The following is a 12,658-nucleotide window of genomic DNA, read 5'->3' on the forward strand; positions in this document are numbered from 1 at the left end:
CATTTCTCTTAAGAGAATTAGAGGATTCCAGATTGTTCTAGTTAGAGGCTGGCTATATCTTGTTGAATTCATATGCTGTAGCGAGACCCGTGGCAGGTGAAGATTTAGTCGAAGATTTGGATTCAGGTTTCCCGTGGAGCTTCCAACACTTATCACGAGTGTGGTTGGATTTGATATAGGATTACCATCCCGTGGTTGAGCACTATTAGAAACTAAGGCGGATACTTGCAAAGACGGCTTGGAAGCATCAAACATGATAAGTCTAGGACTCTCTTCACAACGAATCTCAGTGAAAGTAGCGCGACTAGAAGGAAGAGGATTCCGATGAAGGATATGGTCCCGAATGTCGTCAAGATCTTTGTTGAGGCATGTCAAAAATTGGAACATGCTGCTCTTCTCTAAAATTTTCTGAAAGAGAGATAGGTCGGCCGGAGATTCTCAAGCGTAGTCATAATATATATCACATTCCATCCATAATGCAACTAAATCATTGCAGTATTAGGTTACCGTCCTGGATCCTTGTTTTGCATCCCAATTTTTTTTATACACCTCATAGAGTTGGCTGGAATTCTTTGCGTCCGAGTTGGTATCACGAATTGCCGTCTAGAAGGCACTAACAGAAGTAAGTAACATATATGATCGGCCAATTGAAGTCTCAATGGAGTTGATCAGCCACGACATGAACATGAAATTCTTCACTTTCCAAGCTTCATACGTCGGGTCAGTGTTTAGAGGTTCACGAATCATACCAGTGAGATGATCAAATTTTCTACGCCCTTTGATGAACAATGACGTAGATTATTGATCATTGCAGAAAGTTACTGCTGTTTAGTTTATGGGTTGTGCACAAAAAGTTCATTTTGTTTTCCTGCACTCTGGTCTGCAGAGGAATTAATATTGGAATTCATCCGGAATCAAGGACATCTTATGATGAAGATTCAATGTTAGAGGAGTCCGTCGTGATTTCGATTGAGCCAAACGAGATGTTAGGTTGTCGAGACATCTTATGGTTCCAGTTGCTGGAAGGATATAGCCTCTGGAAGGGGTCCCGTTGGACTATATCTCTTGGCTGACTGGAAGAAGGTTCCAGGAGGGGCTTCGGGAAACCTGGTGGGAGACCGGTCAGTTAGGCAATGTTTCTAGTGGCTGGAAGGTGCCCCTGGTGATCATAACAGAGGTTCTAGATGGGCATCCGGTCGGCTAGGAGGTCAGTTGGTGGCTGTGAAATTTGGGGCAGCAAGATCTGGGTGGCTCCGACAAACTTGAAGGGTCTGGAACAGAAGCAAATATTGGGTATGTAATACACACATGTAGATTCTTTGAAATGAGGAGAGAGAAAGAGCTTTCTATCTCCACATTTCAACGTAATCCGTAAATGCGGAATATGCAACAAATATTTTTTCTTGGAAGAGACGAGACTTGAAGCAGACCTAGCCAGTGGGAGAGAAGAGACGAGTCCTAGACCGACTAACTGGCGACAGTTAGGTTAGGACCATTGCTCTGATGCCATGTTAGAATAGAATCAGGGTGATTTTTATTGATGCAAAGAGGGGTATAAATACCCATTACAAGATTTACTAGTAAGGAAAGAAATAAAAACATTATATAATAGACAAAGAAAGGAATAATAAAGAATCCATGCCAATAACTCACAATAAATATAAATTAATAATGGCTAAAACTAACCATTAATAAATATTCTAATAATAATATTGTTAAAATCCCTAATAATTTTCTAAAATCCCACAACTCAAATCCTGCTAATTCAACTTTAATTCAAAAAATAAGAAGATTTGCATGCCACAAACTTCTTATGCATTTACATGTTTAACGTGAACTTCAATTTTTTTATTTTCATTTATAGAATCAATTTGTTTATGCATGATTCATTTTTAAAAGTGTTAATAATAGTTTTTTTAATATGATATGAAAAAATTAAGTGTTATAAATGCAAAAAAAAATATTTTTGATATTAGTTATGTAAATTCATTGTAATTGTGTTGAATGCAAATGAAAAAAAAACCCTAATTTAAAATCTCTTCCTTAATTTAATAGCAAAAAATATGGATAAATATATTTAGTGCTTAAAACTTAGATCCAACGTCTGAACTTCATATTTAATGCCCACAACACCTAAACACTTAAGTAAAAATAAAAATAACAATTCAGTTGAAATCTCTAAACCTATCATTCCACCCGTTGTCGTTTGCTCGCACTAGGGGTGTAAACGAACCAAACACGAATGAACAAAGCTTGTGTTCGTGTTTGGTTCATTTGAAATTTAGTTTGTTTGAAATAAGCTCGTGTTCAAAATTGTTTGTGGAGTCATTGTTCGTGTTCGTTTTTTAATGAACGAGCCGAACACGAGCTGTTTGCGAACGACGAGCCTATTTGACATCCTTAATATTAATATATATAAATATTATATTATATTAATTATATAACTTATACTAATATAATATATTAATATATTATTATTATTATTTTATTATATATTATAATATATAAAATTTAATTTTTTAAAATATCATAATTTTTTTATATATAATTATTTTGAACACGAACGAACGCATCACTGTTCGTGTGGTTCGTTTAACTAACTGAACGAAAAAAATTGTTCACGTTCGTCTCGTTTACTTATCGAACAAATCAGACACGAACTCATTGACGAACCGAATACGAACTGTTCACGAACAACAAGCTTTTTTGACAGCCCTAACTCGCACTGCTTGCAAGCTCATCACATTGCTATTGCAGCTGCTAGTTTCCGCTCTCACTTGTGACCCTATCGGTGTCCCTCGTTTGCGGCCTCGCTAATGCCACCTGCGAACTTGTTGCTTGCTATTGCATGAGTTCAAGAGGTTAAGGGAGGTCTTTTAAGGATAGCTTTTTCATAAAGAGAAGAGGAACTTGTGAGATGGGCATGTTAGGGTTCGCGAGTTTGAATTTTGGTGAGAGAGACAGAGCATGATTGGGAGTAGTTCAGAGTGTGCGCCTGTCGGTTCTTCCTCTCCTAACTCGCCCCAAAATCAGTCGAAGGGGATGGAGATTGGCTAATATCAGCTGGATCTTCCTCTTCTCCTCTCTTGCCCAAACTTGATTGTATAAGAATCCAAACTCTCATCCATCGAGGTATTGTCCGCTTTGGCCTAATGGCCTCATAGTTTTGTTCTATTGGGGTAACTTCCTAGGAGGTCACCAAATGAAGTTTGTTTGCTTTCTCTCCAATGACTCATCTCGCTTGAGTTGTGAATCTTACGTTTTATTTTATATGTCATAAAATCCTTTGTTAGTTGAGGTATGCTTAAGTTTATTTCATTTGACAGGCAATTGCCGCAAGTCTATAATGTCTTTTTGGATGATATATCTTATTGTTGCTAATTAGGATTCTTCGGTTAAATTGTGTTGAATGCCTCTTTCGAGTAAGTAGAATCCACAACAAGTCACGATGATCTAAATATCGGATTTTGAGCAGTTTCATTATCATTCTTTCCACCATTTGCTCTAAAAGAATTTGTAAATTTTTTCAATCTAAATTTAATGAAGTGTTGCTATACGCTAAGCGCTGAACACTTAGTAATCAACCTTAATTGAAGGTTTTTTTACCGTTGAGAAGGGTAATGAACCATAAAGGCCTATGTCTATGAGGAACGTCGAACTAGATTTTAAAATCAAAATTTAAAATAAACATAAAATAAAGACACAATTTTCTTATATTATATTATCGATTAATCTAATTTGTCTTTTGAAAATTTCATCTCAAAAAAAAAAAAAAAAACTTACCCGGGAGAGATGGTGCAGATTTTTGGAGCTCATTGTGTGGCAGGCCTTGATCACAAATTGAGCAATATAATAGGATTTTTTTAGATTTCTTTTTGTTTTTCAGTCACATCAAGGCAGAATTGTTTGACAAATGATCATCAAATGAGTATTCTTAATTGATTTCTCGCGAAATTGTTTGCATTTCATCATTGTCGCTTCATTTGATTGAAACATTTTAAGTATCACATATGAAAGTCAACATGTGGGATTTACCATAAGAAGCTAATCTTATTCTCAGATTGCATATTTATTTATCTTGTCTTTTTTATTAGATGCTAGATTCAGAGTCATTTTCTGATGGACTACTATATATTGCTGCCTGATTTTTTTTCTTTATATGCATTCTTACTTTTCCCTTGAAGGATATTCCTACTTCATTTCAATGGAAGACATATACGTCCAAAATTAATGCTCCTTACTTGATTTTTTAATTATTTAAATATCATTAATTTCGATAATTTTTCTAATACATGGTTTGTCTAACTAATACTCTTATTTTCTTCCAGTTTTAGAAATGAGCATTCTTAATAATTATTTCTTGTTATTTTGCCATAGGACGGCGGCATTTATAGAGATTCCTGGAGGGATCTCTTTGATGTTGTGATTGTTCGTGCTAATAAACCAACCTTCTACACTTCCGAGCATCCCTTCAGGTTTTTACTGGCTATTAAGATGATGGTTTTCTGGCCCTTATGTTTGAAATGCTTCCATGAAATACAAGCTTTTCTTTCCGTGATGGCCGTAAGTGATCAATAGAATGTGCTGCTGTAGTTTAATTTTGCTTGGCAACCAACCTTCTACACTTCCGAGCACCCCTTCAGGTTTTTACTGAGCTATTTAGATGATGGTTTTCTGGCCCTTATGTTTGAAATGCTTCCATGAAATACAAGCTTTTCTTTCCATGATGGCCGTAAGTGATCAATTGAATGTGCTGCTGTAGTTTAATTTTGCTTGGCAACCAACCTTCTACACTTCCGAGCACCCCTTCAGGTTTTTACTGAGCTATTTAGATGATGGTTTTCTGGCCCTTATGTTTGAAATGCTTCAATGAAATACATGCTTTTCTTTCCATGATGTGTGCTGCTGTAGTTTAATTTTGCTTGGCAGAATTCCATCTTCCAGAATCATATATTCAATGGGGCTTTTTAATAATATTGAGAGCTCCCTTTTATTTTTATTTTTTTCATTTTGTGATGTTTTCTTATTGTCTAGTTGGCTCATGCCATTCATATGCTGACATTTCTTTCAGAAAGTCGCTCTTCACCATATGTGCAGCTAGTTTATCTCAAATGGTTTTAAATAGTTAGAATTTGCTTTTTGAGCTAATTGTATGTCAAAATTTTGTGTTGTTTGATTTTTTCTTTGCGGCTTCTTTGGCAGATATTATGATATTGAGAAGGACACGGTAACTTTCAGAGCAGTCGATAGGTTTATACCAGGCCAAGTTTACTATTATGGCTGCTTAAAATCGTTTCGACAAATTACAAAATGGAATGGCCCTGAGGTAAATATGGAAAGTTTTTCTATAGATAAATTTCAATTTATATATATATTATTTTGGATTACTATAGTATTTTTTATTTGTTCTAATAGCTTATTTGAAATTATATATATAATTTAAGGATTATCTTTTTTTTTTCTGTTTAATGTTAAGATTTTAGGACTTATGTAGATTTAAATTTAAAGTTATTTTGATTTTTCCATGTTACTTAAAATGTTTTATTCAATGGTGGTGATTTTATTCTCAATTATGAATAAGAAATGAAAACTTGATCCCTTTCTCTTATAATTGCCATCCATATCTCTCTACTCCTTTTTCCCACGAATTCCTCTCCCTCATGTGAATCACAAAGTCTTAACGTTTACATCCTGTGATTTTTCAGGCTTATTATTGATAGTTTCTATAATCCGGTTAATTTGATGTGATTAATGCTACATGTTGGGTCTTATAATTCACATCTTGTGATTCTTCAGGCCTATTATTAATGGGTTTTATAATTGGGTTAGCCTGAGGTTGAGTAATTGTTTATAGGCTGCATAATTCTTGTTGGAAAGATGCTTATGTCCTACTTCCTGGGCGTTGTAATTATCCTCATCAATTCTAAGAGTTTTATTTTAGTTTTGGTTTTAGGAAAAGATCATCACAAATCTAGGACCGCAACTTCTCTTTTTAATAGGAAATTATTATGTATGTTATCAAGTCTCTCTCTCTTTTTCTCTCTCGCACTTTGAGATTTTAAATGAGCACAATAATACGGACCTTTCGAAACTTTTTCAATATGTTATGTTGGCTTGTAAGAATTTAAAATGTCGGCTGCTTGAAGTAAATTATCCAAAGTTTCCATGTATGTGCCTTGCATTGATGTTACCATAATTAATAGTAGTAATTAGCTTACATATTCCATTGACAAATGAGAGAAGTCTGAATATAATATAATTTTAGGACATATAATTGTTTAAGATCTTCCTTAAAATCAATCTTCCGAAATAATTTTTTCCTAGGGCAGTTGCTAGTTTGGTGTCCTCTCCTTTGGGGAAAATACTATTCTTAATTTCTCCTTTGGCATTTCTGACATTGTAAATAGGATGTGCGTTAACTTTTGCAACATCATTTGATGTTTTAGCCTTATTATTAATGGGTTCTACCTTAGTTACCTTGGTGTTACTAATGGTTGATTTTATAAACGCGTTGAGTCTTTTCATTGATTCCTTCTTTTACCCACGTTAGCTTCTTTTGAGTAATGGTTGATGTTATGAACTCATGTTTTCTCCAGCAGCAGTTTACAAGGTGGCATTATTTTTGCTGGAAAGATGCTTATGTTGTACTTCACAGGCTTGCTTTTGTTATCTTTCTTGTCTTCTCCTAGGTTCAAATTTAATTAATGAAGTCTTAGCTTTAGGACTATGAGTGTCATAAAATCATTTTTATGTGTACATTGTTATTTTTAATGTTATTAATTGTGTGCATTCTTTTCTCTGAAGTAATATATAAGCAAGGACTCTTCGAAACTTTTTTTCCCATTGTTCAGTGGACTCCTTGGAATTTAAACTACAATTTGCTTGACGTATTTTGTCCAAAGTTTCCATGACTATGTTTCATGCATTTACACTACAAACATTTCATAACAGTGATCCGATACTGGATGCCATCTACAATTAGGAGAAATTCAGATATGATGTTGTTGCAGGCATAGTTAATTGAAGCATTTGAGATAATTGAAATCTTCCAAAAGCCCAGTAAGCTCGTTGTATAATATTTGAAACAACCTTGGTTTTTACGCTAATTTTTGTAGGTGATATACTTTGGGGATCATCTTTTTAGTGACCTCAGCGGACCATCAAAGGCTGGCTGGAGAACTGTTGCTATCATACATGAACTAGAGGTATTGTTTTTTAAGATTCTGTTCTCTTAATATAACCTCCAAAGTGTTTCAACAGGTTCATAGTTTCAACTGTGATCATAAAATTTGAACATATGCACCACATATTGATCGACTTGGGTTTAAAAATTGAAAGAACTGACTAATATCGGCAATTATAAGCCGATAGTTCGTCTATTTAAAAAAAAAACAAATGTCTGCAGTGGATGTGAAGAAAGGTGGAGAAAAATGTATTTTCTTATTCATCAATAATTAAATTACAACTCTTCTCCATAACTCTTCTCCTTATATAATATGGAACGGCTAGGGCAAAATTTGTTACAAACTACAACTTACCAAAGAAAATATAACTCAAGAAGGAAAAAAATATGACATAATAAGGTGAGAACAAAACTAACATATGAAACTCAAAATTCTACACCCTCTCTCAAGTTGGGTCATAGATGTTATAATGGCCTACCTTGACATTCAAATCAATGAATAGAAATTTAGCGAAGACATCAATGACTTGAAACTGAGTTGGAATATAAATTAAGTGAGTAATGCCTCTATTGATATTTTCAGAGATAAAATGTCTATAAATCTCAATGGGTTGGTCCTGTCATGAGAAATATTTTTAGACAACAGCTTGGACAAGATTAATAACAACTACAATTTACCAAAGAAAACGTAAATCAAGACTGAAAGAAATATGACATAATAAGAAGAGAATAAAACTAAAATAAGAAACTAAAAATTTCAAACTCTTCCTCAAGTTGGGTCATAGATGTTGTAAAAATCCAACTTGGTATTCAAATCAATGAAGCTACCTGGAGCTAGAAATTTAGTGAAGACATCAAAGACTTGAAGGTGAGCTGAAAGGTAGATGAAGTGAATAATGCTTCCATTGTCATTTTCAGAGAAAAATGTCTATCAATCTCAATATGTATGGTTCTGTCATGTTGCACAAGATTCTTACCAATACTAATTGCGGCTTGCCTATCACTGAACATTTGTATGAAATTGATAATAGAGTGTTTCAACTCGTTTAGCATTTCTTGGATCCATATTCCTTCACAAATTCCCAAAATAAGTGTCTTATACTGATTCTGCACTACTTCTAGAGATCATTGCTTGCCTCATACTCCAAGTGACGAGGTTTCTTCAGACATAGGAACAATACCCAGAAGCAGACCTTCTCTCCTTGAGTTCTCATGCTCGACTAGCATTAGTGTTAACCTCTATCTTCTGGCTGTCTGATTTCTTAAACAACCACCCTCTGCTAGGGGCCTTCTTAAGAAATCTCAATATTCTGTCAACCATCACCAAATGTTTTTCATTCTAAATATTTATCTATTGACTCGCTATGCCGACATAATAAGCAATATTATGTCTAGTTAGTCATAGTAGATAATCTTACTTATTAGTCTCTGGTTTCTACATTTTTTCACTAGTGTCTTTTCTCTCATTGAATGTAACGTTTTGTTGAAATCCATATAATTCTCAGCAGATTTGCATTCCAACATTCCAGCCTCTGTTAGTAGATCTAGGATATACTTTCTTTGGAACATCACAATACCCATTTTGGTCTTGGCCACTTTAATGCCCACAAGGTATCTCATCACTCATAAATCCTTAATTTCAATTTAGTGGCAATGACCTTCTTAATTTTGCCAATCTCTTTTTCATCACCACCCTTTGAGATCATATTTTCTATATCAATAATGAGTATAACCTTCTTATCTCCCTGTTTATGCTTTATGGACGATATATGATTCACTTGACATTGGTTGTACTTATTAGATTTCACAGCCTTGACATACTTGTCAAACCAAATACTTGGAGATTATTTGAGGTCATAAAGTGACTTTCTTAGTTTACAAACTAGATGTTTATTTGAATCATTTTACAATTCTGATGAGATTCCTGTATAAACTTTTTCCTGAAGGCCTACATTCAAAAACACATTATTGATATTAAGTTAATGTAGTTCCCACTCTGTTTATTGCTATGGAAAGAACTCTTACAATTAGGGCTGTAAACAAGTCGAGCTTGAGCAAGCCGAGTCTCGGCTTGTGTTCGACTCATTCCAATTTGACTCGTGTTCAAAATAGCTCGTGTTCGAAATGACCCGTGAACAATGTGTTCATGTTTGACTCAAATAACATATTCCTGTTCGTGTTCGCCAATAATATTGCTGATGGCGGAATAACACCGATAACCCCCGCAATAACACCCGAGTAACACCACACCCAAATAATGTGAGCGTTACTCAGGTGTTATTCTGATATTATAGAATAATACCGTAGAATAACACTAATAATACGAGAATAATACCGCAGAATTGTTATTCCGCGGCATTATTCTCATATTATTGATGTTATTCCTCGAAATATTGAGTATATTATTAATTTATTTATTTCTTTTTGAGCCAATTCGAGCTGAACACGAGGGAACAAATATTTTTTCGTGTTCGACTTGTTCATATTTCGAACTTAAAAACTTATTCGTGTTCGACTCGTTAAGCTTAACGAATGAGCCGAACACAAGCTGCTTAACAAGCCAAACACAAGAGGTTTGCAATGCTTAACAAGCCAAACACAAATTCGTGAACAATGATTCGTTTTGGCAGCCCTACTCACAATGTTTAACTTGGCCACTAAAGCGAAGGTCCCTTGATATTCTATCCCATAAGATTGAGTGAAACCTTTGGCCACAAACCTAGTCTTGAATCTCTTGATGCTTCCATCTATTTTGCACTTGGCATTGAACACCGGTTTGCACCCAATGAGTCTTTTATTTGGAGGAAGCTTTATAAATGTTCATTTGTCATTTAGGTTAAGAGCTTGGATCTCCTCTTCAACTGCTTTTTTCATTCCGGATTTTGTAGTGCTTCATGAATGGACTCAGGTTTCTGCAGACTATCAAAATTAGGTACATAAGCTTTAAAATTTGATGATAACTTCTTATTTGCAACATAATCGTGGATTGGATAATTTTTGCAATTTTTCTGTTTTCTCCATTGGCTTTCAGCTTGGAATCTCTAAGATGTGTGAATTCATGTTTGATTGTGAACAGTTCTGTGGTTGCATATTGTCTTTATCTTGCTGTTGACCTCACTTTTGGCGGAGGTGTAGTTTTTCTCCTCTTTAATAGCTTAGGGTTTAGCCGTAGGACTTCCCTGTCAACTACTCATAGAAAACTAGCAAAGGAGCCCTCCCCGTTAAGAATTCTGAGCTTTTCTTCGCTCAACTTGACGCTCCGCACGGTTCTACCTGGTAAAACCATTCCACTAAGGCTACTGTGAAATTACTGACGCTCCGCACTGTTCCACCTGGCCCACTCCTTCGTGCAGTTGGAGTCTCGTTCCTGCGCTTGCCTTGCGCACGTGGGACGATCCCGCGACCCAACCCTTATCGTATCTCATCCTCTGCCTCTCGCACGGCCGTATGGGGGCGTCTGCTCCTCTCGATCATTCGAATCGTATACGATCTCCTAATCATTCATTCTTCTGTTCTCTGGTCTATATGAGACTTCTGTTGGTGCGTTTCAGGGGGCCGAAAATTTTTAAAGGGAAGTGAAAAATTTGTCATTTTCTTCTCTCATCCTTCTTCTCTAGCTTTTTTAGGCTTGGAGTGGTTTTACCCTTGCTGTTGAGGGAAGATTGAAAGTGGTGAAGTGCTCTTGAAATTGTTTTTTTTGGCTTTTACTTCAAGGAGGTACCTCCTAACCCCCCCTTTGTGCTTTACTCCTTTTCAGTTTTCTCTCTGTCGAATACTTGAGCTTGGTGCTGTGGCTGGTATGACATGCTAGCCTAGTGTTGCACCTATATTTTGAAATATGTGTCACCTCAGCATGTGAAAGATAGAAATGTGAGCATGTTTTAGGAGTTAGATTTGATTACTTGCTTAAAATGGTGAAAGTATAGCATGTTATTGGCTCCTCTCTTTTCTTATTGTTCAAGGCAAATCGGAATTGTTAAAATGTGGCTTTGAGATAATGTTAACTCCTCTCTCAAGCATGTTGGGATATGTATCATGAAACTCCTCATTTGCTCTAATTTAGCATGAGATGTTGGAGAGTTTACTTGGCCCTTCATATATGTTGGGGGCTCGGTTTTGACATCTTATAACTTTCTTTTGCTTAATATGCATTTAAAAACCTATCTTGGCTCCATATACTGATGTTTTAAAGACATGAGGACTTTTCTTTAGCTTTTGGATGGCCCGGTTTTGCCTTGTAATGGCTCGATTTTATTCCGTTTTGATGAATCAGCTTGGGGATTTACATGACCGCGGTTTTGAATGCCTGCAGAGCTATGCCATATTTTGATGTTGAGCTTAGTTTTGGCCCCTGCTGGGCTCGGTTTCACCTTGCTCTAATGGTTTGATTTTGGGTGTCGTTTGGGTCTCACGGTCGGATTTGTGTTGGGCTGCGGTTTTAGCCTTGTGAGGGGTTCTGCTTCGCCTTATGATGACCTATCTTTATTTTGTTTTGAGGGCTTAATTTGGAAAATTATGGGGCTGCAACTTGACACTTACCTGGACCCGATTTTAGTGTGATATGTGACTCGGCTTGGGGCTTGGTATTTGGTCTTAGGGGATATTTGTTTCGAGGCTTATTTTGGGGATTCATTTTCAATGCTTAGTTGCTCCCTACCCGTGAATAGCCTTGGTTTACCTTGTTGTGGAGGCTGCGGTCTCTAGTCTTGGGAGTTTGTTTGGTGGTTTGTGTTGGGCTATGACCCCTGTCTTAGGACCTGACTTGTGCTTTGTGCTGTCATTACCTGACAGCTTGTTGGGGGCCTGTTTTGTGTTTCTTTCTGCTGTCATTACTTGAGAACTTGTTGGGGGCCTTTTTTGTGTCTCTTTCTGCTCTTACCCGAGAGCTTGTTGGGGGCCTATTTTGTGTTTCTTTCTGCTCTTACTCGAGAGCTTGTTGGGGGCCTATTTTGTGTCTTTTTCTGCTCTTACCCGAAGGCTTGTAGTGGAGTTGGTCAATGCTTGTTCTTAGTTCCGCCCATGAACTTGTTGGTAGGTCATCTGGGGTTGTTTGGCTCTTCCTGTTGAACTTAGGGTGACTTGAATGTTGTTGATGAATCAAGTTTGCCATCCAAAAATATATGTATTTGCACTATCTATAGAGTGAGGTGATCAAAATAAATTGAGCATATTTCTTATGAAAATTGGAGCCAGTTTGGATGATTTATGAAGGCTTGTCCATTCACTCTCTTATGTATATAAAATGCAACACTTTGCCAATACCTGGGGTGGTTTTCCTTTTGCTACCTTGGTCATGAGCCTTGCTCGGTGGGCACTGTCCTTGTGGTTTTCGATTCTGCCCTCTAATCGTGAGATTAGCAGATATAGGTCTGTTTCTTCTTTGTCCCCCATCCGTGGGACTGTTGTGTTGGGTTCCACCTTCCCATTTGTGACCGTGAGCTTCCTATAGGGAGTTTTAGGGAGTTTGGATTGGTT

The 12,658-nt window shown here is 36.3% G+C and overlaps 1 protein-coding gene across 1 annotated transcript in view; it reads left to right on the plus strand.

The window, feature by feature from the left end:
- LOC110026136 (5'-nucleotidase domain-containing protein DDB_G0275467) overlaps window positions 1-12,658 on the plus strand; it is a 74,057-nt gene that overhangs the window by 19,039 nt on the left and 42,360 nt on the right. Inside the window, exons 9-11 of the mRNA XM_020726962.1 lie at window positions 4,378-4,475; window positions 5,203-5,326; window positions 7,116-7,205. Coding sequence (XP_020582621.1) covers window positions 4,378-4,475; window positions 5,203-5,326; window positions 7,116-7,205 — 312 coding nt within the window. The remainder of the gene's footprint in view (window positions 1-4,377; window positions 4,476-5,202; window positions 5,327-7,115; window positions 7,206-12,658) is intronic.

Source organism: Phalaenopsis equestris, unplaced genomic scaffold (genome assembly GCF_001263595.1).
Source record: "Phalaenopsis equestris unplaced genomic scaffold, ASM126359v1 Scaffold000352, whole genome shotgun sequence".
Lineage (NCBI taxonomy): Eukaryota > Viridiplantae > Streptophyta > Magnoliopsida > Asparagales > Orchidaceae > Phalaenopsis > Phalaenopsis equestris.